The sequence below is a fragment of the Citrus clementina genome, unplaced genomic scaffold (assembly GCF_000493195.1).
Source record: "Citrus clementina cultivar Clemenules unplaced genomic scaffold, Citrus_clementina_v1.0 scaffold_4, whole genome shotgun sequence".
In the NCBI taxonomy this organism is placed as follows: Eukaryota; Viridiplantae; Streptophyta; class Magnoliopsida; order Sapindales; family Rutaceae; genus Citrus; species Citrus x clementina.
The window spans coordinates 24,895,714-24,920,073 of NW_006262274.1; the positions used below are offsets into that span (position 1 = coordinate 24,895,714).

General features: G+C 36.8%; 5 protein-coding genes across 11 annotated transcripts; 3 read left to right on the forward strand and 2 right to left on the reverse strand.

The window, feature by feature from the left end:
- Positions 1–1,690: 1,690 nt before the first annotated feature.
- Positions 1,691–6,274, forward strand: LOC18045399 (putative disease resistance RPP13-like protein 1). The gene is made up of 2 exons (XM_006438876.2): positions 1,691–5,896; positions 5,980–6,274. The coding sequence occupies exon 1, from the start codon at positions 1,972–1,974 to the stop codon at positions 5,833–5,835; it is 3,864 nt and encodes a 1,287-aa protein (XP_006438939.1). The 5' UTR covers positions 1,691–1,971; the 3' UTR covers positions 5,836–5,896; positions 5,980–6,274.
- Positions 6,275–7,526: 1,252 nt separating this feature from the next.
- LOC18045400 (auxin response factor 4) lies at positions 7,527–13,290 on the reverse strand. 4 transcript variants are annotated; one of them, XM_006438877.2, is made up of 12 exons: positions 13,091–13,287; positions 12,924–12,980; positions 12,625–12,812; positions 12,465–12,521; positions 12,120–12,314; positions 11,847–11,925; positions 11,676–11,766; positions 11,144–11,308; positions 10,069–10,188; positions 9,906–9,981; positions 9,187–9,346; positions 7,527–9,038 (listed from the first exon to the last, which is right to left on the reverse strand). In XM_006438877.2, the coding sequence occupies exons 1-12, from the start codon at positions 13,167–13,169 to the stop codon at positions 7,954–7,956; spliced, it is 2,352 nt and encodes a 783-aa protein (XP_006438940.1). In that variant the 5' UTR covers positions 13,170–13,287; the 3' UTR covers positions 7,527–7,953. The 4 variants fall into 4 exon arrangements, with proteins under 4 accessions (XP_006438940.1, XP_024041814.1, XP_024041815.1 ...); XM_024186046.1 differs by having other exon boundaries at positions 7,527–9,041; XM_024186047.1 differs by having other exon boundaries at positions 8,957–9,041; positions 9,157–9,346; positions 13,091–13,290.
- A 685-nt stretch (positions 13,291–13,975) lies between these two features.
- LOC18045401 (F-box/WD-40 repeat-containing protein At3g52030) lies at positions 13,976–17,654 on the forward strand. Its single transcript, XM_006438880.2, has 9 exons — positions 13,976–14,261; positions 14,374–14,553; positions 14,717–14,771; positions 15,352–15,450; positions 15,688–15,791; positions 16,251–16,340; positions 16,541–16,680; positions 16,849–16,933; positions 17,090–17,654. Exons 1-9 carry the CDS (start codon positions 14,101–14,103, stop codon positions 17,466–17,468), a joined length of 1,293 nt encoding a protein of 430 aa, XP_006438943.1. The 5' UTR covers positions 13,976–14,100; the 3' UTR covers positions 17,469–17,654.
- Positions 17,655–18,060: 406 nt separating this feature from the next.
- Positions 18,061–20,364, forward strand: LOC18045402 (N-terminal acetyltransferase A complex catalytic subunit NAA10). 3 transcript variants are annotated; one of them, XR_002906138.1, is made up of 4 exons: positions 18,061–18,499; positions 19,101–19,441; positions 20,062–20,169; positions 20,257–20,364. XR_002906138.1 is itself a non-coding variant. In XM_006438884.2 (3 exons), the coding sequence occupies exons 1-2, from the start codon at positions 18,200–18,202 to the stop codon at positions 19,434–19,436; spliced, it is 636 nt and encodes a 211-aa protein (XP_006438947.1). In that variant the 5' UTR covers positions 18,061–18,199; the 3' UTR covers positions 19,437–19,441; positions 20,062–20,284. The 3 variants fall into 3 exon arrangements, 2 of the variants coding, with proteins under 2 accessions (XP_006438947.1, XP_006438946.1); XM_006438884.2 differs by having other exon boundaries at positions 20,062–20,284; XM_006438883.2 differs by having other exon boundaries at positions 20,067–20,284.
- Positions 20,365–20,966: 602 nt separating this feature from the next.
- On the reverse strand, positions 20,967–23,782 carry LOC18045682 (protein PNS1). Of its 2 annotated transcripts, none has more exons than XM_006438886.2 (5): positions 23,570–23,782; positions 23,090–23,458; positions 22,052–22,963; positions 21,439–21,672; positions 20,967–21,339 (listed from the first exon to the last, which is right to left on the reverse strand). In XM_006438886.2, the coding sequence occupies exons 1-5, from the start codon at positions 23,585–23,587 to the stop codon at positions 21,160–21,162; spliced, it is 1,713 nt and encodes a 570-aa protein (XP_006438949.1). In that variant the 5' UTR covers positions 23,588–23,782; the 3' UTR covers positions 20,967–21,159. The 2 variants fall into 2 exon arrangements, with proteins under 2 accessions (XP_006438949.1, XP_006438948.1); XM_006438885.2 differs by having other exon boundaries at positions 22,052–22,966.
- Between the last annotated feature and the right edge of the window lie 578 nt (positions 23,783–24,360).

A 24,360-nucleotide genomic window follows, 5' to 3' on the forward strand; every position in this document is an offset into this window, starting at 1 on the left:
ATGCAGAGTCACATCCACGAAAGCCACGTTTCTTTTTTTATTTTTCTCTCTCTTCCTCTGACTTTTATTCATTCTCAATACAAGCACAAATAGGACCCCATATGATATGAATCATTCATGCCTGCAACTGCACCATAAAATTTCATTAAACTGATGAGCAGGCACATGGGTCTCTCTGGCTTCTTGTCTTCTCTTTAACCTGTCCCTTGCCTCTTTCTTTCTTTCTTTATTCTCCCCCTTTTTTCTTTTTATCCATTATTTTTGCTTCTGTTGTTTCCTAGTTTTCACTGCATGGTTTCAAGGATCTTTCTTTGTCTGTCATACTTTTTTGATTCAGTAAAAAAAAATAGATACCCCCAAAATTGAAAAAAAGAAAAAGAAAAATAAACTTTATCTTTTGTAATGTCTCAGCTGTAAAAGGATTCCTTTTAACGATGTGTGTTTTTATTGCTCTCTTTTTTATTCTGAAAATTTATTGTCTTTTAGATTATTCTTCTGCTTTCAAAGTTACTATAATACTAACTTCCCATGATTAATCCAACACGAGATGAAAAAACATATGACATAAATAATTAGTGACGAAAAAATTGAAATTTGGGATACAAACTAAAATGAAAAATTTTGATATTTTTTTTTACTTAATAACTTCTATATATCTTTATTTACTTTTAATCCGTATTGTTTAATTTTCTGATCCTGAGAGTCGTCTCTCGTCTTGTTGTGCCCCAAATTTTACGAAAAAAAGGGTCAGCATTGATTAACGCGTGATTGGGTCAAATGAGTCGGCGACACATTTGTAACGAAGAAGACCAGCAGCTATTAACTTGTGACAATTTAGGCCTTGCCAAATTGTTTGATTTTATTATACAAGTGCAAGTGGCATAGCCAATTCTGGTCTTTTAAAATTATATAATTAAGGAAGGATATTATGGGAAATTCATCATTCAGGAAGGAAAGTGGAAATTACCCGTTAACATAACAATCATAACTTTTTTTTTTTTTTTGAAGTCTGTTATACACAGATATTACTGACATTACATCAGACATTACAATTAATATTTACAATCATACTATATAACTGGGACCACCATCATACATTGACACACTGAAGTATATGCCCAGATATTTTAAACCCTCTCTAATATTCGAGGGGTGCATGCTCCACTCACATTTCGTAAGGGAGAGACTGTCTCCACTCAATTAATTGATAATTGAAGAAGAATTGAAACTAACCTGCATAATGCTCTTATGGAGGCTCGAACCCTTGCACTCAACATTGTAAGTGCAAGGCTTCTCCCATTGGACCAAAGGCCCATTGGTCATAACAATCATAACTACTTGGCCCTCTCACATTGATTTGATGAAGTTGACTTTATAATTTTATTACTTGGCCCTCTCACATTTTCCTTTTTATATTATAGCCCTCTTTTAAATTGATTTCATTTCAATTGATTTGCCATACATAATAACAGTAATAAGTATTAATAACCATAATACTGTTTTTCTTAGTTTAGTAGCCAAAATAAATATTTTGGATATATAAATATTCCGAAACTAGATAGACAATCCACAAAAAAAAAAAAAAAAATGCTTTAAACAATTAGACAAGCAAATAATAGTCAGTAAGAGCCAAAATAATTTACATGTCATGTCTAGTTCGATCTACTTCTATAAATTTTGGCCTTAATATATAAATTTCCGTAAGTGAAAGCCGTAGGGCTTAATTTGCCACTTATGCGTTTACTTCAAAGTTCAAAGCCATCACCGCGCTGAGTTGGTGAGTTTCCCAGGAATACTTGATTATTCAGCCACGTCCCTTCTTCATTGAGAGTAAACTAAAAAAGTCACTGAAAATCAAGACAGGCAGGAAGCGAGCAAAATTTAGCAACAAATCCTGCTTCTCTTCATCTTTAAAACACCCAAAAGACAAAAGACAGCACCTTTATATTACTGTTAGACAGGACAGGAACCATGCCAGTGGCTGAGGTTTTTCTTTCTGCTTTCCTTCAAGTATTATTTGACAGGTTGGCTTCTCCTGAGCTGCTGAACGTTGCTACCCGATGGAAAATTGATGCAGAACTGAAAAACTTAACATTACTGGCTTCAAAAATAAATGTAGTGCTTAGAGATGCAGAGGAGAAGCAGGTCAAAGACATGGCAGTCAGAATGTGGCTGGACGAGCTACGGGATGTGGCTGATGATGCTGAAGATGTGCTGGATGAATTTTCCACTGAAATACTGCGGTGCAGATTGGAAGCGGAAAGGCAAGAGAACAGAAACCCGTTGAACGGTATGTTCAGCCACTTGAATGTTTTCTTTAACTTGCAGTTGGCCTGTAAGATAAAGAGTGTAACTGAAAGATTGGGAGATATTGTGAAACAAAAGGCAGAGCTTGGTTTGAGAGATGATACCCTCGAGAGGCCTATAGGCCTTTTCCGAAGGATACCCACAACTTCTCTGGTGGATGATCGCATTTATGGTAGGGAAGAAGATGCCGACAAATTGATTGATTTCTTGCTAAAGGATGTTGAAGCCACTGATGACGGAATGTGTGTGATACCCTTAGTCGGCATGGGCGGTGTCGGCAAGACAACCTTGGCTCAGGTTGTGTATAAGGATGAAAAGGTGAATGACCACTTTGAACTCAAGGCATGGGCGTTTGTCTCAGATGAATTTGATTTGGTTAAGGTAACAAAGGCGATCCTTGAGTCGTTGGGTGAGTCTTGTGGCCATATCACACAGCTTGAACCACTTCAAAGTGCTCTGAAGAGGAAGCTGACCCTAAAAAGGTATCTACTTGTTCTGGACGATTTATGGGGTGAGAATTACAATGAATGGGAAGTGCTGCAGCTTCCATTTAGAGGAGGAGCGCATGGAAGCAAGATCATCGTCACAACCCGTAGCGAAAATGTTGCTCAAATTGTGGGCACTGTTCCTGTTTTTCATCTGCAAGAATTGTCAGACAACGACTGCTGGTCGTTGTTTGCGCAACATGCATTTTCTAAACTGAATCCTGAAGCGCGTCCAAGCTTGGAGAGTATAGGCAAGGAAATAGCAAAGAAATGTAAAGGTTTACCCTTGGCAGCAAAGGCACTGGGGGGTTTATTACGCTCTAAATCCAACGTTGATGAGTGGCAACATATTCTGAACAGTGAAGTATGGGAATTACCAGATGAGAAAACTGGCATTCTTCCAGGACTAGCTTTGAGCTATCATCATCTCCCTTCTCATTTGAAGCCCTGCTTTGCCTATTGTGCAATTTTCCCCAAGGGCTATGAATTTGAGGCGAATGATCTAGTCCGTTTATGGATGGCAGAAGGTCTCATGTACGAACCAAGAAGAAACATGCAGAACGAAGATGTTGGTAGCCATTATTTCCATGATTTACTTTCAAGGTCACTCTTCCAACGTTCTAGTAGGAATATTTCTCGATTCATAATGCACGACCTCATTAATGATTTGGCTCAGTTTGCTGCTGGGGAAAGATGTCTTAGGTTGGAGGACAACAGTCAACACAAAAATCATGCAAAGGCTCGTCATTTGTCGTACATTCGCCAGAGACGTGATGCCTTCATGAGATTTGAGGCCTTCAGATCCCATAAATATTTACGGACTTTCTTACCACTGGATGGTGGGTTTGGAATTTGTCGCATAACAAAGAAGGTGACACATGATCTACTCAAAAATTTTAGTCGATTACGTGTTCTATCTTTGAGTCACTATGAGATAGTTGAGCTACCAGACCTGATTGGTGACTTGAAGCACCTTCGTTATCTTGATCTGTCTAACACCTCGATCAAAAGCTTGCCTGAATCAATTGCTGCCTTGTACAACCTGCAAACATTGATTTTATACAGTTGTCGTTACCTTATTCAACTACCTAAGCATATGGGGGACCTGTTTAACCTACGATTCCTTGATATCAGAGGATGTAACTTACAGCAATTGCCACCACATATGGGTGGGTTGAAGAATCTGCGGACATTGCCTTCTTTCCTTGTTAGCAAAGATGGTGGATGTGGGATCAGGGAGTTGAAGGATCTGTCAAAGCTAAAAGGGGATCTGTCCATCATTGGGCTGGAAAATGTGGACAAGGACACAGATGCCGAGGATGCAAATTTGAAGGATAAAAAGTACCTCAATAAATTGGAATTGCAATGGAGTAGTGGTCATGATGGTATGATAGATGAAGATGTGCTTGAAGCGCTACAACCTCATTGGAACCTTAAAGAGCTCTCCATTAAGCAATACAGTGGTGCAAAATTTCCAAGGTGGGCAGGAGATCCATCATATTCAAATTTAGTCTTTCTCAGTCTTATCAATTGTAGAAACTGCACATACTTGCCACCACTTGGACAACTGCCTTCTCTCAAAAACCTCATTATCGAAGGGATGGATGCTATAAGCAGAGTAGGACCTGAGTTTTATGCTGATAGCTGGCTTTCGATTAAATCTTTTCAGTCCTTGGAAGCTCTCAAGTTCAAGGATTTGCCTGTCTGGGAGGAATGGATTTCACCTGATGTTGGAGAATTCCCTCACCTTCATGAGCTTTGTATAGAGAATTGTCCAAAATTTTCAAAGGAGATACCCAGATCTCTTGTCTCCTTGAAAACCCTTGAAATACTTAACTGCAGGGAACTGTCTTGGATTCCGTGCCTTCCTCAGATCCAAAACTTGATCTTAGAAGAATGTGGTCAAGTGATTCTGGAAAGCATAGTTGACCTCACCTCACTAGTGAAACTCCGTCTTTACAAAATTTTAAGCCTCAGGTGTCTGGCCAGTGAGTTTTTCCACAGATTAACTGTACTTCATGATTTGCAGCTTGTTAACTGTGATGAGCTTTTAGTTTTGTCCAACCAATTTGGATTATTACGCAACAGTTCTCTTCGACGATTGGCAATTTGGAAGTGCTCCATCAGTCTTTTATGGCCCGAAGAAGGGCATGCTTTGCCGGACCTACTTGAATGTTTAGAAATAGGTCACTGTGATAACCTTCATAAGCTTCCAGATGGACTGCACAGCCTCAAATCTCTCAACACATTGAAAATAATCAATTGTCCAAGTCTTGCTGCCCTTCCTGAGATTGATGCCTCATCCAGTCTCAGGTATCTTCAAATCCAACAATGTGAGGCTTTGCGGTCCTTACCTGCAGGTTTAACATGCAATAAGAACCTGTCTCTTGAATTCTTTGAGCTTGATGGCTGTTCTTCTCTCATTTCCTTCCCTGATGGTGAGCTACCTCTAACTCTTCAGCATCTCAAGATCTCAAACTGTCCAAATCTGAATTTCCTACCAGCAGGATTATTGCATAAAAACACTTGTCTGGAATGTTTGCAGATCTCTGGATGTTCACTTAATTCATTCCCAGTAATTTGTTCAAGCAATTTATCATCCCTCTCAGCCTCCAGTCCAAAATCCTCTTCACGGCTTAAAATGCTTGAAATTTGTAATTGCATGGACCTTATCTCCTTACCTGATGACCTCTACAACTTCATCTGCCTTGATAAACTGTTGATAAGCAATTGTCCAAAACTTGTGTCCTTCCCTGCGGGAGGACTGCCACCCAACCTGAAGTCACTTTCAATATCCGACTGTGAGAATCTCGTAACCCTGCCCAACCAAATGCACAGCATGACATCACTTCAAGACTTGACCATAAGCAACTGTATTCATCTTGAGTCCTTTCCAGAAGGAGGTTTGCCCCCCAACCTGAAATCTCTTTGTATCATAGAATGCATTAACCTCGAAGCCCCATCCAAGTGGGATCTGCACAAACTAAGGTCAATTGAAAATTTCTTGATCTCTAATGCTTCTTCAAGTCATCACCAACCATAACCATTCAACTTACAAGCCCGAGCCAGAAGAGAAGCAGAATCTATTACTAACTAAATTTCAGGTTCGATATTTCCCGACTTCTGAAGACTTATCTGTTAATTAGTTTTATTCTATTGCTAACAGTAGTTCATGTTCCACATGCAGATGAAAGTCAATGAAATGCTTGGAGTGAAACCAAGATACACGATGCTGCCTCAAATCAGATTCTTGTTTTTTTTTTTTTTTTCGAATAAAGAAGTACAAGGTTCAACGGGGCTGTTACCTGTGAGCCAGGAGCTTAATGTATTATGCATGTGATGGGAAATCACAAAACTTGGAGCAAATTGGATGAAAATTACTTCAGGAACTGTTCAGTTGATTACAGCAAATGGGTTTCTCACCAGTCATGGTTTTGCTGCCATATTCTAGCTGGGTTTTTCGAGAGCCTCTTTTTGGGTTATAGAGGGATTTAATGATATTTTATCAGCTAAATTCCCATTTTTATATATTTTATTTAATAAAACCAATTGTTTTACATAATTTACTAAATTAATCCTACCCACGCTGCCTGAAACCATCAAATTCCCTTACTGAAAGGCCAACCTTAATCATCTTTCATGAGAGAAATTTGTTATGAGCACGATGTGTACTTCTCATTTTAAACTTATTTATCATCATAGGTGAGTTAAATAGAAACAAGAATTCTACTGTTCAAAAAAATAATTGAAAAAAAGGTTATTTCTTTCGACCTCTCTACTCTCTGGAGTCTGAACCTCTTGCTCCTAACAAACAGAGTCATTACATTTTATGATAGAAAAGTTCGAATCAGAACTGCAGAAAAGTTAATTTAAAGGAAAAGTTTTTGTTGACTTATTTTTTGGGAATTTTTCTTTTTGTACGAACACAAAAAATTAGAATCAGTCAATCAACCAGTCACCCACAATGTACACAGCGTTGATGTTTGTCTTGGGTCAAATCCCAGATTAAACCCCGAAGCTGGCTAAAACGACACCGTTTTGTCATTAATTTTTTTTTTATTTGCTATGAAACGACGACGTTTGGCTTTGGATAAATCGCAAAAGCATCAACAGAAGTTACAGAACCAAGTTGCTTCTTCATCTTCGTTCTCCTCATTTCAGATTAAAAGCAAACAAAACAAATTAAAGCGAAGTAGCTCAAGCATAAAAAGCGGCCAAATTAAAGTAGAAAGAAAATTCCATATTCTTTTTTCAATTGTTCTTTATTATGTGTGGCTAGTGGCTACTGTACAATAGTGAAAATAAATCTTTGCATGCATTTTTTAAATTATTGGCATAAAAAGAATGGAATGAGAAGTATAAAGAGCTTGAATGATAATTGTAAGCCACTGAAGAATCAAATCACAAACGTCCACAACCAAATTTGCTTTTGAAAGACTTGGATTTTGCAGTCTTACGTGTGACATTTGTGCTATGTTATTTCTACCCGCATCCAATCATATCTTACTAAATCTTGGTACTGCGCTACCTTAAAATTTCTCACAACTGGCATTTTGATATGAGCTTTTGACTTCTTTAGCCGGCCACGGGAAAAAAAAAAAACATAGTTTTAATTCAGATCTAACTATTCCATCTAGAGCTAACTCAAGACAAAGGAAAATGATGTTTGCGTTAAGAAAACGAAGAGGAAGGAAGAAGCAGCTGGATCTGTTTTTTTCACTTTATACGCTGGCAAAGGAAAATGATGCTTGTGTTATTAAGGGTTCTGCAGCAATGAAGAGGGAAAAGCAGTGGGTTAAGACTTAAGAGAACGAAGAGGAAAGTAAAAGCAACTGGTTCTGTTTTTTCACTTTATACAAGCCAAAATGACATCGTTTCGTAGCAAATCAGAATGAAAGAAATAAGCGCTGAACGACGCCGTTTCAATCGCTTCGGGATTTGATCCGGGGCAAACATCATTTTCCCAATGCACAAAAAGATACACTTCATCACCAAACCATATACTTCGAGCAATTAATGAATGTGCATCTTGAGTAACATGTTTAACAAAAGGACGAGCTGAGCTCTGCTTTTACTTTGCATCTCCCTGCAGCACAGTTTGACGAGGAAGAATTCCACTGATAGACGTACATGAGTTTCCAATAGCAATGCTGGATCTTATTTACTCTTCGAGCACTGGGAGTCCGCCAAGAATGGTGTATTTGTTGAGATGCTTGAGTTTATGTAGCTCCCACTGAGACAGGGGAATAAGGTTCTCACAATCAATAATGCCTAGTGATATCAGATTAGGAGGCAAACCCCCATGGGGAAAGGACATGAGAGAAGGGCAACCAGAAACGCTTAAATCCTGAAGAGACGTGGCCTTATGTATTTGATGGGGTAGGGACATGAGATTTTCACATTCAGAAATTAAAAGTGATGTAAGGCTGGTATTTGGCAACCCTCCTTCTGGAAAAGACTCAAGGCTGGGGCAGTTACTTATTGACAAAAGATTAAGATCAGTGAAGTTGTGCATGTCCTCAGGCAAGAACTCAAGCTCCAAACAATCCCAAATCTCAAGCTCTCTAAGCTCTAGAGTGTGACTTGATGTCATGTTTTCTAAGCTTGATTCGCCTTCTGGACCAACTACAGAATCACAATTTCTGATCTTTGAAGATTCACCAAGTGACTTCAAATTCATACAGTTTACTATCCTAAGATGTCTCAGGGTGGCAGGTAGCTGGTTTATTGGAAGGGAGAAGAGTGAAGAACAGCCATCAACTTCCAAGGACTCCAGGGCCAAGCCTTTTTGGTCCATCAATACTTTAAGTATCAATTCTGCGTTTGTGCAATCACAGATCTTCAATCTTTTAAGAGTGGTAGGAAAATAATCTCGCTTCGAGTTAGAGAAAAACAAACAACTACTGAATTCCAAATATTCAAGAGAAGTGTATGCCATCCGATGAAGCAGTACCTCCAGATCTGGACATTTGTTGATCTTCAGCTGTTTAACAGTAGTGGCTGCTAACTCGCTTCTCAGAAAGGAAGCCAAAGAAGACAAGTTATCAATTTCTAAGGATTCAAGAGTTTCCCCAGTTCTAATTCCTAAAATCTTGTCCTCATCAGGAAAGAGTGCAAGTGCAAGAAAATTTTTAGGCACTGGGGCTTGCGGTTCAAGATCAAAAGGCCTATTTAAATCAATTGCATTTATTAGACTTGCTGTTCCTTCACCTTCTGAAGTTATGGAGGATTCTGGAAACTCCAGTCCTGCTGATAAAAAAACAAAAAATAATAATAATAATAATAATAATAATAATAATGATGATAAAAATGATGATGATGATGATGATGATGATGATGATGGAAGTGATAGTGAATGCCGTACTTTATTTAACCCCAATGAGAAGTTCTTAACCTGTGGTAGAATAAGCAGGTAAGTTATCCTGCAGGCTTGTTCGTGGTCTCTTCAACCTGGGTGAAGAATGAAGCATTGATGGGAGGGAAAGAGAGCAATCAATTTCCCATGGGGAAACCATTTCTTCACAGTTACTGCCTATATATTCCTCCCATCTCACCTGTTAAATATTATGATAATTGATTAGGGTCATAATGCAACAAAAAGATTTCAACTCTCCAAAATATTATCTAATGGAAAAGGAGACAATGTGCTTGCATTGTAATCTGAATGACAAAGCTGAAAATGTCTATCATGATGGTATATTCTGACATCTTATACCAGCAATGATACCATTTTGATTTGCAAAACAAACATACTAAAATGCCACGAATGCCTTGACATCATTAAATATAGGAAGAAAAATGAATGTTTGTGAAAGTTGGATCATAATAGGATATGATAATGTACAAAAATTTGGAGATCTCCACCTGTTCCTCCTTTAGCTCGCACAGATCACGTATGTGTAGCAGTATAAGTGGTATCATTTATCCATTAAAGAGTTGGTAATAATTGACCGTCATACCAAAGGAATGAAATGTCATCTACTCATTGTTGAGGAAAAATAAACAGCATGTGTAAATGATCAGAAATTGAATGCATAATTACACAAATAGAGGTATGCAGTGCACTTCCAAGAACATTTCATACCGATATTTAGCGCAAAAAATGAATCTCACCAGCAAGCATCTCCATTTTGAGTTAGGCCATCTATTGGGATCCAAGTCACATGCTCCAATCACCACACCACTACACCTGCAAGAAAGCATAAATGATATGAAAATCTCAATTATTAGATAAAAATAGGAGTTTGAACATGATATGTAATCGAATCTCCAAGACCTTTTTCCTGAAGAATCATCCATTTCATACTGCATTTGGATTTTTTCCCCAATGCAAACTGGCTTTCTGATGCTTTTCATGTACTTTTGGTAACATATGACAAACTCTGAATGCCTGGCCCTGCATTCAACATTTTTGAACAACTGAAATTTATATTGTGATCATGTACTTTGAAGAACTAGCTTCAATCAAATTTGAAACATCAGTGATACAAAATTATTTTTCCCATCTGATATTGATTGCTATAAGGCTATAACAATTGTGACTCACATCACAACTAAGTTTTATGTAAACTTTCTGCACTCCCTTAAAAAAGCATGTTATGAATTGATATGTTAGATAAAATCCAATAAACACCTTAACATTAATTGTTTGTGGTCAAGAAAAGCGAAATGTGATAATTCTAAATGTAACATTTCTGTTGTAATGTATAAATAGTCTTTCAACATCTACAAAGACTATTGAGTTCAAATAATTTCTTGTCTTTTAGACTGAAAGTATTCATGTTTATCCAAACATCTAGGAACATATATAAATATATATATATATATATATATATATATATATATATATATAACACTATAGCAATCACCTACAGAAGTGAGTAGTTCATTTCCACAGAACAGCATCAGTTCAGCAAAGTAGTTTTATGATTGGTTATCCAAAAGTTTCATTTTTCTTTTTCAAAAATCTTATCTATTCACATGTGAGGCGCACATTCATCCACCAGGACATCGAAGTACTCCAAAGGTTTTCTTTCAGAATTTTGGGTAACTACTAGATGGCATAGGCAGGCTTCAATATTTATCATCCAAATTATATGGAGTTTGGTACTGCTAAATAAAAACATGGTTGTGCTAAGACTGATCTCATCTAAGTTTTAGACAAACCCACTTATAAAAAAAAAAACAAAAAAAAAAATTACATTTTGCAATGGTAGGATTTACCATAACCACTCAAGTACCAAGCCTAAATATAGACACGAAGTTAATAGAAATAATGGTAATAGGAGAAGAAACAGCTATTGTTTATTTTTTTATTTTACAAAGCAATCGAATATGGGTATTCATGGTACCTTGGACTGTAAAAGACATCAAACGTGCTCTTGTTGGATATTGCATCAGCCACTGGAGAGAGGACATCAAGATATGTATTGTGCTTTTGAATAATGGAACCAGGAACATCATTTACAGCTTGAATAGATCTCTTAATTCCCAACCTCAGCTTATTATTTTCGTCCCTACAAACACAATTTTTAGAAGATTCAGGAACCTCCGATTATTCAATGGTGGATCAAAGCAATAAGGACAAAAGATGAAGGTGAAATATCTCCAATTTTATTGCATTTTTTTTCCCAGGCAGCACAGCAACAGCAGTTAAATTGTAACCACTTATAACATTTTAATGGGTTTTAGGACCTGTGAAGTTTTTCTACTTACATCATTTTGATGGATTACCTTATGTCCTTGTATTGATTTTAATTGTGTTTTTGCAGATTGGCTTGTTAGGTCTAAAAAAAGAGCTGTCCCTCAACTAAATTGGATCCAAACAAAATAGTTATCATCTGATTTCCAATCAAGAGTATAATTCTGACTCAATATGCATACCTAATAAATATCACTGTATCCCCTGGAACCAGATTCTTCTGTCTCACAAAATACTTCCACCCCACAGTAAGGTAATGCCGTCTTGACTTCCCTAAAAGGATATTAAACACTGAATCCTATTAATAATTCATTTAATTATTAAATCTTAAATCAGAATTCTACCATAAGTACCATCAACAAAATTAAATTTCCACGCTACTCCATGGACATCCTTGGCAATAACTGAATAGTTGATTTGCTTCTTATAATCCTGAAACAGGAAAACTGAATACAGTCAATAATTCCAGTGTATAGTCCATAGAATTTCTTTGCAGTAGCCTCTTGGGTGTGGGAATGGGATATCTGTTTATAGTGCTGCAAATGTGAAATTTAGAACAAGATTTAAGTAACTGATCCATCAGAATGCAACTAGCAAAAAATGAAAAAAGGCGCTTAAAATCACACCAGATGAGCCAGAAAAGGGAAAACATTCTCGGCATCTTTGGCACGAATCACGATTTTTTTTTTGGATTGATCGGAAGCTCTGAGCTTTTTGTAAAACAAGGGAGGGGTGGAATTAGCTGTTGATCCCTCACCATCCCTCTTGTTGTCCACAACCAAGTCTTGAAGCTCTTTGCCCTTAAAATTTTCACCTACCATCTATGCAAAATGAAAACATTACGATCATCATCGTATATAATTATGGAGATTAAATTTGACCCCCAGCTCCAGGGAGAAGTAATAATTAAAAGCTGTAACTTTTCAAAACCAATTAGCAGTACATTACTATGAGTTAAAGCAACTGATTACCTCAGGTAAAGGAAGTAAAGTCATCTTGGTATAGACCTTGTCAGTCTTCTTAGAAACCTGTTTCGGGTGATTGAATTCAACAAAATGAACAAACAAGAAGGGAGGAAATGGGAATTGCGGAAGAACTAAAAGGTGAAAAAAGGAGAAAAGGAGAACTTACCAGATACCGAACATCTGCAACCCTGCATATAATTTCAGGTTTGAGATCAAATGTGGGTGGGGCTTTTGAGACAGAGGCAGGGGCAGAGTATTCCAAATGACCTTGCGGGAAATACACAACCAGGTCTCCTTTCTTTGGCAGTGAGGGTGGAGGGCCAGCAAAAGCTTGCCAGAGCAACAAATTATAGTCTGAAGAAGGACAAGCACGTACATAGCACAACATTAGCATATGATGATATTTAAGATTAGAACATGAATGAATATGATTAAAACAATCAAGAATGAATTGAGAAATAGCACCATCATCCTTGTCAGAGATTTCTGTGAAAATGAGATCATCCGTTTCTATTTCGCCCTCTGCATCAATTGTTTCCATTAAATTACGAGACCAACAAAACTTTCAAACTTGAGAAATACCACCATTGGATGAATATGATTAAAACAATCAAGATTGAATTGAGAAATACCACAATCATCCTCGTCAGAGATTTCTGTGGAATTGAGATCATCCGTTTCTGTTTCGCTCGGTGCATCAATTGTTTCCATTAAATTACGAGACCAACAAAACTTTCAAACTTACAGAAAATATGAAACAAGCCAGTCAGAGTCGACACATTGCAACAAATGATAATAAGCGTCAACGAGGAGAATAAACTACTAGTCAAACTACGCGCAACTCTCAACTCAAGTTCGGATTAGGATCTCTCCTAATCTATCTTTATCTGAGTAAATGTTATTAATATAATTAGTAATTAATAAATAAAATAATAATAATTAAATTTTAAATATTTATTAATATTAAAATACAGATAACATAAAATATGTAAAAAATTAAAAAATATTTAGATCAGAAGAAGAAGATCTCAATCCCTCAAATTCAATCCAACCAAGGTTTCTCTTTTTTTTTTTTTAATAAAATCATTTCACCACAATCTTTTGACGCTAAAATCATTGAATCAAAAATTTTGTTTAATTTACCATCTTTAATCAAATTTATTACAAAAGCATTTGTCTTAGGGACCTTATTTGCTTTTCCAATTGTCCTCGCGCTCGTAAAGCAGTTGATGGGTCTGGGTTATCCCCATGTACTGAAGGATCGCGGGCCCTTTCGTACATGGATTTTAAAATTAATTGGTTTTAAGTTACTTCATAAATTATAATCCCTTTCTTTCTTACTCCTTTTTTTATCCGATTAATTCGATGATGTTTGTTTCGAACAACATTTTAAAATTCTTAAAAATTAATAGTTTTTTTTTTCGAATCATCTTTAATTTTTTTTATTTTATATTTTTTTAAAAAGTAAAATAATACTAAATTGATAAAAAAAAATATATATCTACCTAAGATGATAAATTCAAAAAATAAAAAGGATGGTTTTGAAAATAAATAAATTATCCAAACAAATTACAAGCACCTTCCGACCACCTTCGTCTCTCGTGCCACACTAAGTTGGACAACCGCCAACGGCAGAGAGACGATGGAGCGCACAAGGTCCAGTAGGCGGTCACCGCCGCCGAAGAAGAGAAGCTCGAAACCTCGGGCGACAATTGAATCCCTCAACGGCGACATAATCTGTATGATCTTCTCATCCCTCGGGTTCTTCGATCTCGTTAGATGTTCTGCCGTTTGCAAGTCCTGGTACTGGACTAATCCCTTACTCTTTCTTAATTGCTTATTAACTAAAAATTAAATTAAATTACGCGAATAATAGGAAAATAAATTAATACTTCTTGTTACTGCTTGCGTAAAGGAACGCCATTATAAACAGATGTAAGTTACTACAACTACTCTATTGCAAGCTACATGGCTTCTCGAATACGTCGGGTTCTTCGATGAGGTTGCATTTGGAGGAGCTAGCTATGAAGCACCATCGATTTGCTTTAGAAGAAGGTCGAATTGATATTGATCAATGGAAAGCTCATTCAGTTGGGTAATAACTGCTGTGGCTTGTTTTGTTGTGTCTCAAATTTTAATTCAGCATTTACAAAATACATACTAGGGCTTTGAACTAATTTTTGAGTTTTTAATCCTTAGTTTTAGTTATGTGTTGGAGCTTTTGTATTGTATTATTTTCTAATCTTGCTGTTTTTTAGGGTTGATCAGTGCCAAATGAAGAGGGGTTTGATTCTAACTGGTGTAGGTGATAAGGTATGATAGCTGTAAACTAAGTACCTAACCATCATGATTGTTGTATTTCATTAAGAGTCAATTTTTTTGTTTATCCATGACTTATGTAACTTTTATGCGAAAGACTATTCAATAGAGTTCTTAGTTTTGCTTCCTTAGAATCTATGATCAACTCTTTAGATGATCAATGATGGTAAAAGAAAAAAAAAAAATCAGTTTCCTATCAGAAAATAATTAAAATAAAATTGATGATAAAGAGGATCGGGATAACCTCGATGTTGCTTTGGCTCGGTATATCCGATATGTATCAAGTGGGTTTCCAATACCGATAAGCTGGATGTCAAATGTGGATATGAGTCCATCATATATGAATCTTTTCTACATAGACAGTAACTGTTTCTTTTAACAGAAAATTTTCAAGCATTCCCAGGGTTTCACGTGTTAGGTTCCATGTGAATTAAAAAGTCATGTTCTACCATTTCGCAGCAGCTGTATTCCTCTAGAAACTTCTGTTAGATTCCAATACCTTTTATGCATTCCTCGTGCTGAAATTTGCTCTGCATCGTCATTCTACTAATGATTTGGTTGGAAATCATCCCAGGTTATGCGGCTCTGGTCACTAGAAGGATACAAATGTGTGGAAGAGTATTCACTTCCAAATGCAGCTTCACTGGTTGATTTTGATTTTGATGAGAGCAAGGTAACTCAAAACAAATCCTTATGTTTTGTTTTTGTTTATGTAAGATGTGACCCTGTAGCTTCATTTCTCCTTTCCATTGCTTCACATGCAAGAATACAGTACTGTTCTTTGAATAGACAAAGGTTTTAATCATAAATCTACATGGCATCTTATATGTTTATATTAAGAACTACTGTTTGGATTAACTTTTTAAGCTTCGGAGAGAATCTCTTATTTTTTGTCACGTATCATTTCTAGATTGTTGGTTTGATTGGCACACGTATATGCATATGGAGGCGCAACGGTTTAAGGAGTGTATTTCCCTCACGTGAAGGCACATTCATGAAGGGTTTATGTATGCGGTATGTAGATGGATGCTCTAATTACAATTATTGAAAATGTTAATGGTATGTATTGAATTAGTTTAGTATTGCGAAGTAATAAATAAGCTAGTCAAATATTTTTATGTTGTCAGTATCTATAAGGTAGAGAATTGAAGTATTAAACTGGAAAGACACAAGCAGGATTCTGTTTTTCCCTTATATTGAGTGGACTGTCTCATTCTAAGCATCATAACTTGGTAATGTAGTAATGTAGAAATCCTTAACTGTATGACTTTGGAGTTCAGGGAATGTATTTGTTTCGCCTCGTCTTCGAAGTGCTCATAGAACTATGAGTTCCTCTTGTCCTTTGGTTTTCCCCTTCCATGTCATTCTAAGTACTTATTATAGGTTATAAACTGGTACTCTGCAATGTCTTGTTATGTTGAAAGATATGCTTTTACAATGTCTGAAAGTGATTTGCTTCTTTCTTTCTTACAGATACTTTGATCCAGAGGCTGTAGTTGGATGTGAGGATGGGACTGCCCGTGTGTTTGACATGTATAGTAGAAAATGCTCTCAAATCATTAGGTATTTGCTGTCACAAATTTGCTCCTTTTTTTTTTTATCTATCGTTTGTTCTTTCCTTTCCTGTCTTACATGATATCTTAATAGTTAAATTTTGTCTTTTATTTATTAGATGAACTGGTTTGTCCGAACATCTGCAGTCTTTCACCTACTAACTCTGAGGATTATGGATTTCTTATGGTATAATCTCCTCAAAATTGCAGGATGCATTGTGCACCAGTAACATCTTTATCTTTGAGTGAGGATCAGTTAATTATTAGTGGATCCTCCCTGGGCAGTATCGCAATATCTGGTCTCTCCTCTGATCAGCGGGTAGCTACCCTTAGATCAACTGATTGTACAGGTCATATCATTTGCCTGATGTACCCTCAATTCCTCCATATGCTATTTTTTCTTTGTTTTCTTCCCTTTTTCTTTAACCCTAATTGGCTTTTGTCTTGAGCAATACAGTTATCATTGATGAAAATCTGCAAGTGGTTACTTAAAAACTTTATTTCATCTAAGCTGACAGGCATAAAGACATTGTGTTACAACCCATGTTCTCGTCTGGTATTTGCTGGAACTACAGCAGGATATGCATCTTGTTGGGATCTTAGGTATGCAAATGAATCAAACTTTTTATAATAGACAAATGGCATATGGGTAATTTGGAACATGGAATTTGGTGGAGATGATCATTGATTATCACTTAATTTATTAAAAAAATAATAAATTAATATCATGAAGTGATTTTTTTCCTGTTTATCGTGCAGGACAATGAAATCTTTATGGGAGACTCGAATAAGTCCAAATGTTGTATATTCTTTGCAACACTTGCAAAACGATACTTCAACGTTGGTGGTTGGTGGAATAGATGGTGTACTACGTGTTTTGGATCAGAACACTGGAGAAGTTCTATCAAGATGTGTAATGGACATTGGCTCAGCATCAAGTTCCTCCAACAAAGTCTCTGGAGTAATTGAAAGAAATGAAGGAAGAAGGCTATCGGCAGGTTGCTGTATTGATCGAATTCCCAAAACCAAACGACCTCCCATTACATGTTTAGCTGTTGGGATGAAAAAAGTTGTCACTACACACAATAGCAAGTACATCAGATTATGGAAATTTAACTACTCCGACAAATACCTTTGACTTTTGCCTGAATTCAACTTAAAATGTACTTGGTCCGTGGCCCTGTTCCATCAATTTCTTCCTTGTACACTAATACGAACTTTCCTGTTTTTATAGTCTATAGCTTAGTGCCCAAGGCTATGATTGAATTGAGGTGTGTAATTACAGTGTTTGTAAAGTTGAGTAGAAATACAGCAATTGCAAACACTCTTCAACCGTTGCCTAAATATTTTAGATATTGCTCGTTTATCTCAAAAACAAAAGAAATTCACGCTCACAAGGTCAAGATTTATGACTGAATGACCACATCCACATTGGTGGTTTGATATTGAACTTTCTATCAAGAATGTTCAAATTAGTTCTTGAAAGGAAGACAAATGAAAATATTAACAGAATACTCTTCACTAATCCGGCTTTTCCAATTAATGAATAGACAGCAATCATGTCTGGACCATATGACGGACGACCTCTCGGTTTGTTTTCTTTCTGGCAAGTTACACACATACTTAAAAGATAGAAAAGCCCAGTGGCAGCCCAATTGAGGGTACGATATCATCAATATTCATCGGTTAAAAGAGTGAACAGCCCAATTGGCGGCCCAATTGAGGGCACGATATCGTCAATATTCATCGGCCTTGACTTGCTAACTCTTCTCGCTCACCACGGAAACCAAATCGACGAAACCCTAACCCTAAACCCCTAAACCAAAAAAAAAAAGAAGGAAAAAGAGTCGATCAAAATCAACAGAAGCCATGGTGTGCATACGCAAGGCGACAGTAGACGATTTGCTTGCGATGCAAGCCTGCAATTTGTTCTGTCTTCCGGAAAATTACCAGATGAAGTATTATTTTTACCACATTTTATCGTGGCCGCAGCTGCTCTACGTGGCCGAAGATTACAACGGCCGTATTGTCGGCTACGTATTGGCTAAGATGGAAGAAGAAAGCAACGAGTGTCACGGCCACATCACCTCTCTCGCCGTACTTCGCACGCATCGCAAGTTAGGATTGGCCACTAAGCTTATGAATGCTGCACAGTCAGCTATGGAACAGGTCAACGTTTAATAGATGTAGTGCCTTTTGTTATTTTTGTTGTTGTTTGTATGTAATTGAACTGGAAAGTTTAAATTATTATTATTATTATTATTTGTCCTTACTGTAGGACGAAGTTAGAACTTTATCATCGTATGGGTATTGTAGTTTTATGTTTATAGTTTTGAAAATATATGAACGATTTGTTTTGGGGTGGTAAAGAGGTTTTGTATTCATTATGTAATATTTAAATTAGGGTTATGAGAAGTTCAAGGTGATCAAATCAGTCCATAGAGCTGAAACACGTTATTGGATAGGTTAAAATTGGATTGTGAGTTTTAAGAGCTGTGTAGTTGATGTTTCTAAGTGGATTTCTAGCCTGTGAAAGTAAATTTTGGATTAGAAAAAATTGCTTTTGATATGCCTAATTTTTAACGTAAAAGAAATTTTGAAAGCTAAATTTGAAGCTTGACTGATGCAAAGATTTAAAGCTTTTAAAGATTTTATTTTATTTTATTTTTGGTTGAAATCTTGGTTGGCAGATTTAGTGAAGTACTAAAACATTCAAGAAGTTGTAGGTGCGTCAAGTTTTTGTAGTACTCACCAGAGTGATTTGATACAGGTTTTTGGAGCAGAGTATGTCTCACTGCATGTTAGGAAGAGTAACCGGGCAGCATTTAATTTGTACACAGAAACTTTAGGTTATAAAATTCATGATGTGGAGGCAAAGTATTATGCTGATGGAGAGGATGCATATGATATGCGGAAGCAGCTAAAAGGAAAGCAGAGTCATCAGCATGGGCACCACCACCACCACCACCATCATCATCATCATCATGGTGGTGGTGGATGCTGCTCTGGTGAGGTGAAAAGTGCAGAGACAAGGGGTGCTGAGGCAAGAGGAGATGCAAAATCAGATTCGAAAGCCAGCACGAAATCAGATTCGAAAGCGAGCTGACTAAGGTAAAATGAGTATTCAGAGAGGTGGAGGCTGGTTATTTGTTGTATTTGTTGGAGCATTATTGGGATTATTAAATATTTGTGTTGTGTTGCATAATAATGCACCGGAATGAGAGTCATATGGCTATTTTTGTTCCCTAATTGACACTAAAATTATTACGATGAACTTCTTGTGTGGTTTGCTGTGTGTTTCTTCTTTTTGCCAAAATTTTTATTTAGCAGTGCCACAACACCATTCCCCCACTTCTCTTCTTCTTCCCCCACCTCCCCTTTCTCTTTTTTCCAGCAAGAGTTGTGCTATTGCAATATGCTTCGTTGGACATCAGTTTTTAACTGATTAATCGGTAATTTTCAATAGTAGCGAGAATTATGTGTGGTTTTTGGAATGATGAAAAATGAAGTTTTCGTGCTTTTATATCTAGGGATGGTAAGAATGGATTGATTTTTGGTTTTTATTTTTTATATTTTCTAATATATGTTGTCTAGGGGAAAATACATTGATAAATGAATAAATTGCAATATGACAAACAGTCAAAATTATTTCTTTCTTATGGCAAGAGTGTCTACTCTGTTAATCTTTACTTCAAAGCCACCTACCTGAAATGACCTTTGATTTTTTGAAGGGTAGATGGCACTAGAAGATTATGCTGTATTGCTGTTTGTGCATCAAGCGTCAACACATCAACTATCTACAAAAGTCAAAGTCTTGATTTATATGGCCAAGTAGACAAGTGAGTCTCGTAGTATAATAATTGATTATTGTGCATATTATAGTCGGGGCTCGGATAATCAGTTACTGGAAAAAGTTGTGTTTGCAGTGTCCAAGTTGGTGGCTGTAATATTCAACCGTGCTCTATTATTCTCTCTTTTCACATTCTTGAAGACTTGAACTGTTGGAGATCATTTTGCCTTACTTAATACATAAACCGGTTTTTTTTTTTGGGGGGGGGGGGGGGGGGGGTTGTTAAAATTCAATATTTTCCCCCTGCTGATAGGAACTAATAATATATCTGAAAAAGCCATACCAGCATCTGGATTTTAAAATTAGCAAACCCAGATCAGCTTTGTTGCAATTCGCTGTCACTTCCTCTTTGCCTTGTCCGTCTCTGCAACAAAACCTAACCCCCTGCATCTTTTTTATGTTTTATATTATTTTATTAAAAACCAAACCCAACACGCTGCTTGTTCTTTGTATTATTCTGACTGATACAAACTTGTTTATTAAGCCATTAACTCTAAAGGACGAGAGAGCTTCAACTTTGAAATGCAGCAACTGATGCAGATTCTTCCAAGATTACATTTAATTAATAAATAAATAAATAGAATTGGAGTAGAAATTTACAGAAGAAACAGTTGATGGAAAGTAAATGATGGGGCTTGTTGTCATCGAATATCCCAAAAGTATATGCAAAAGAGATATGATACAGAGGAAAAGACACTTTTGTCATCGGATCCTTGTTGATTGGAATGTTTGAGTGGGCATTCCATATTTCTCCCATAATCAAAAGACATCCCATGAAAGTTGAAATTTCGCTATCAAAATTTGTTGTCACCATTATTAAGTATCATCCCCACTTCAACTATTCTTGATAAATTTACCTGGAGCCTCATTGGTTACAGGGAGCCATCATATCCCCATTTAGAGGGATCTCTTAAAGCATGCTCAATTAACCATTTTTGGTTACACTTAAAAAGGGAAAAATCATGGTTTAATTTATGAGCTAAGTTTCTCTAAATCGATGCGGTACTCGAGGTGTCGGTACGACAACGTCACGGCCGGCCTTCATCAAGGAGAGACGATCCTTGATTGTTGAGTCAAATAATCTGTTATCAGGATTTTGTGCATAGCAAACATAGTAGCAACTCACACAGGCCTGTGGCAATGCCATTGCTATCCTGGTCTGAGGCGTTGCATTTATAAACAAATCAATCATTGAGATTAAGGAATACCCATGTTGAAACGATAATGCAATGAGACTAATCGGAAAGGGGAAACTAACCATGAGATATCCGATAATGAAAGTGAGGAGTGAAATGGTGGCAGTGAAGGGTTGGTGAACTTTGGCAGTCCAAGCAGCCGTGACTATGACACAAATACAACCACTGCAGACTCCAGTGAGAAAGCAGATTGAGCTGGTAATGTCGGAATCGACAATGGGTTCCATTTCTTGCCTCTCAAAGAGCGCCCATGTGTCTTGTGATGCCTGTACAAAACCTTTGCCATATGCAGCTATCTGCAGGCAGCGGTTAGAAGATGAGTTAGCATTATTATATCTAAAGATAAATTATAAACTTAAGCCATTGACCCTGAATACAGTTGCAGATACGATTGAGGATGGACCACAATGATTATAACAGTATTTCTTTCAAATTTTTGTTAGATAATTGCAATAGAAAACGGAGTTGACAGGACTGTATATTATAATACAACTGAACAAAAAACTTTTCCAACAATTCAAAATTCTCATGAACAGTTAATCCTAGGGTTCTTAAAGATTATAGAATGTATTGGGGAAAGACACTTAGCGTTTCATTTACTGAATCTGAAATCAAGTTAAATACTCTTGAGGTTCACGCGGTGGAAATTCTGAAGGAAAATGAGAAGTGAGTTACCTGCACATAGGCCCAGCCATTGCCACATCTGAAGATGGATTCCATGATTCTAAGACAGCAGTGTGCACATGAAAACATGAACTCATCTTCTCCCTCAAGTAAATTTAAACCCCGGGCGACAATTCTCAGAGCTTCAATTGTCGGCACAAACAAAGATCCAAGACAAGCGCTTCCAAGATTCTGAGTCAAGGCTCGTTGGAAGCAAAATTGAGTACTAGACTGCATTCCTAGTATATAATACAAGGAAATCACTCTACAGACTGTAAGATTAACAACATTCCTCATAACTTCAGTAGTCCAAGCCAAGCTCAATACCAATGCGATGATGATTAAAGGAGGAAAGTAAAAATTCAAGGCTCCAATCACAGCTAAGATCCAGAAGGACATCCACAAGAAACCGGTTCCAAGCATCCAATAAGTGGGTTGATTCAAGTCAGAAAATTTTGAAACGGGCTGTAACGATATGATCAGAACCTTGCAACAGAACCCAATTCGCTGACTAACCCAACAAGCATACAAACCATTGCCAATTGCAAAGGCAATGAAGCAAACACCAACCCCATCGGTAGCAGGCTTTTGGAAGCAAATTAGGAGAATTCCAGCGGAAAGCGACAAGAAGAAAGAGCTCCATAATATGAAATGAACCATAAATTTAGGCCAAACCCTGACTGCCTTTTGCCATGAAAATGAAAGAGAAATGCTTAGAAGAGATGCAGCTTCAACTTGTGGCAACAAATACTTCAATACCCTTTTCTCTTTTCTTTTAATAGATTCAGATGCTAAAATTAGCCCTTGAATTCCCTTGAACACAAGAAAACCCACTAACCCAATAGCCAGAATCATGTGCAGAACAAAGAGAAACAGAGATATTTTGTTGGTGTATTTTTTTGAATTCAGCGCTGTTCGTGATGCCTGCTGTGGACACAAAAGCGGAAAAAATAATTCTTGAAAATTTCAATATATTAAGAACCAAAAGTTGATTAATTTTTGTAAAGAAAGAAAGAAAGAAAGAAAAGCGGAAAAAAAAAAGGAACTTACTTGAGGTGTTGGAGTTGGTGCTGGAGGAGATGTAGAAATAGAACGGGGGCGAGAAGGCTGAGAAGGTGGAGGAGTAGCAATTCTTGGAGCTTGGCGAGAAGGCTGAGAAGGTGGAGGAGTAGCAATTCTTGGAGCTGTAACTCTTCTGCCACCATTAATAACAATCCTCAAAGGATTTGTTGGGTTCAGTGTTTGCATCATTGACGCATTAAACCCTCTTTGCTCATCATTAATATTAACATTGGAATTGCTATCCACCACTTTTTCCTCAACAACCACTTCTCCTTTCTCCACATCCCTCACTTCCTCCTCTTCTTCTTCTCCTCCTCCTCCTTCTTCTTCTTTCTTTTGAGTCTCTCTCTCTACCACCTAACACATAATTTTTAAACTTAATTAGCGTAACGGAAGCAACAAATTAATGATATTATATATATAATTTAAGATTATGAACGGTATGATAAACAACATGTAGTAGCTTACAGGGTCAGAGGCGCCCATGGCGGCAGGGATGACGTCAGTTTGCTAACGGCTAACGGTGGCGGCGGCGGTGATGATGTCTGAATTCTGAAATGTTACTGTTGTCCTCCTTCTCGTTGGATTTTTTGTACGTGTGTGTCGTGTTATTTGGAGATGTTATTGGCTTTTCTTGGGCTTGTGTTTTTCAGTTTCGTGGTGCTTTTTGACTGTCATAAATTAAAATATTTCAAAAAGATAACAATTTTGTTACGACGCCATAAAGGCGGGGACCCACGCCTCAAGAGTTTGTAGATCTTCAAACGGCGAGTGGAGCATACGAACCAATGAGAGTAGGATTTTACAGCATGTGTCATTTGGCACGTGTTGCGCGTAGCCAAAGGACATTTTTACTCTGTATGCCTGAGGTGCAGCTCAGCTCCAATGAAATTGCCTTGGGAGATATATCTCGAAGATTGATGATAAATTTCTAATTAAAATTTACGCTATTCAAGTCTTACTTAGGTATACAGTAGCTGATCTAGTTTAAAAGTAAAGTTAATTCGATTTATTATTTATATAATAAAAAGTTTATAATATTTTTATTAAAATTATTATTTAAAAAATAATATTTATATAATATATTATTAATTTTTATTTTATATATCACTATAAGTGTAACTTTAAAGTTAAGCAACTTAATGTTAAATAGGACTTTAGACTCATGGTTACTTTTTTTCTTTTCTTGTTTTTTTTTTTTCTTTTAATCAAATCAGGTCACAGTATATTAAACATGCCAAATAAGACCTAAGACTCAT

What these genes read in the sequence shown, in the direction of transcription:
- LOC18045399 (XM_006438876.2), top strand. Translation starts at nt 1,972, where the DNA reads ATGCCAGTGGCTGAGGTTTTTCTTTCTGCTTTCCTTCAAGTATTATTT.
- LOC18045400 (XM_024186046.1), bottom strand. Translation starts at nt 13,169, where the DNA reads ATGGAAACAATTGATGCACCGAGCGAAACAGAAACGGATGATCTCAAT. An exon ending in TCCCTTTTCTGGCTCATCTG is followed by an intron (nt 11,926 to 12,119) that starts GTGTGATTTTAA and finishes TTCCTGTTTCAG; the next exon opens with GATTATAAGAAGCAAATCAA. An exon ending in GATGATTCTTCAGGAAAAAG is followed by an intron (nt 9,982 to 10,068) that starts GTCTTGGAGATT and finishes GCTTTCTTGCAG; the next exon opens with GTGTAGTGGTGTGGTGATTG.
- LOC18045401 (XM_006438880.2), top strand. Translation starts at nt 14,101, where the DNA reads ATGGAGCGCACAAGGTCCAGTAGGCGGTCACCGCCGCCGAAGAAGAGA. An exon ending in ATGAAGGGTTTATGTATGCG is followed by an intron (nt 15,792 to 16,250) that starts GTATGTAGATGG and finishes TCTTTCTTACAG; the next exon opens with ATACTTTGATCCAGAGGCTG. An exon ending in TAGATCAACTGATTGTACAG is followed by an intron (nt 16,681 to 16,848) that starts GTCATATCATTT and finishes CTAAGCTGACAG; the next exon opens with GCATAAAGACATTGTGTTAC.
- LOC18045402 (XM_006438884.2), top strand. Translation starts at nt 18,200, where the DNA reads ATGGTGTGCATACGCAAGGCGACAGTAGACGATTTGCTTGCGATGCAA. An exon ending in CACAGTCAGCTATGGAACAG is followed by an intron (nt 18,500 to 19,100) that starts GTCAACGTTTAA and finishes GATTTGATACAG; the next exon opens with GTTTTTGGAGCAGAGTATGT.
- LOC18045682 (XM_006438885.2), bottom strand. An exon ending in CACCAACTCCAACACCTCAA is followed by an intron (nt 22,967 to 23,089) that starts GTAAGTTCCTTT and finishes TTGTGTCCACAG; the next exon opens with CAGGCATCACGAACAGCGCT. An exon ending in TCATTATCGGATATCTCATG is followed by an intron (nt 21,340 to 21,438) that starts GTTAGTTTCCCC and finishes GCAACGCCTCAG; the next exon opens with ACCAGGATAGCAATGGCATT.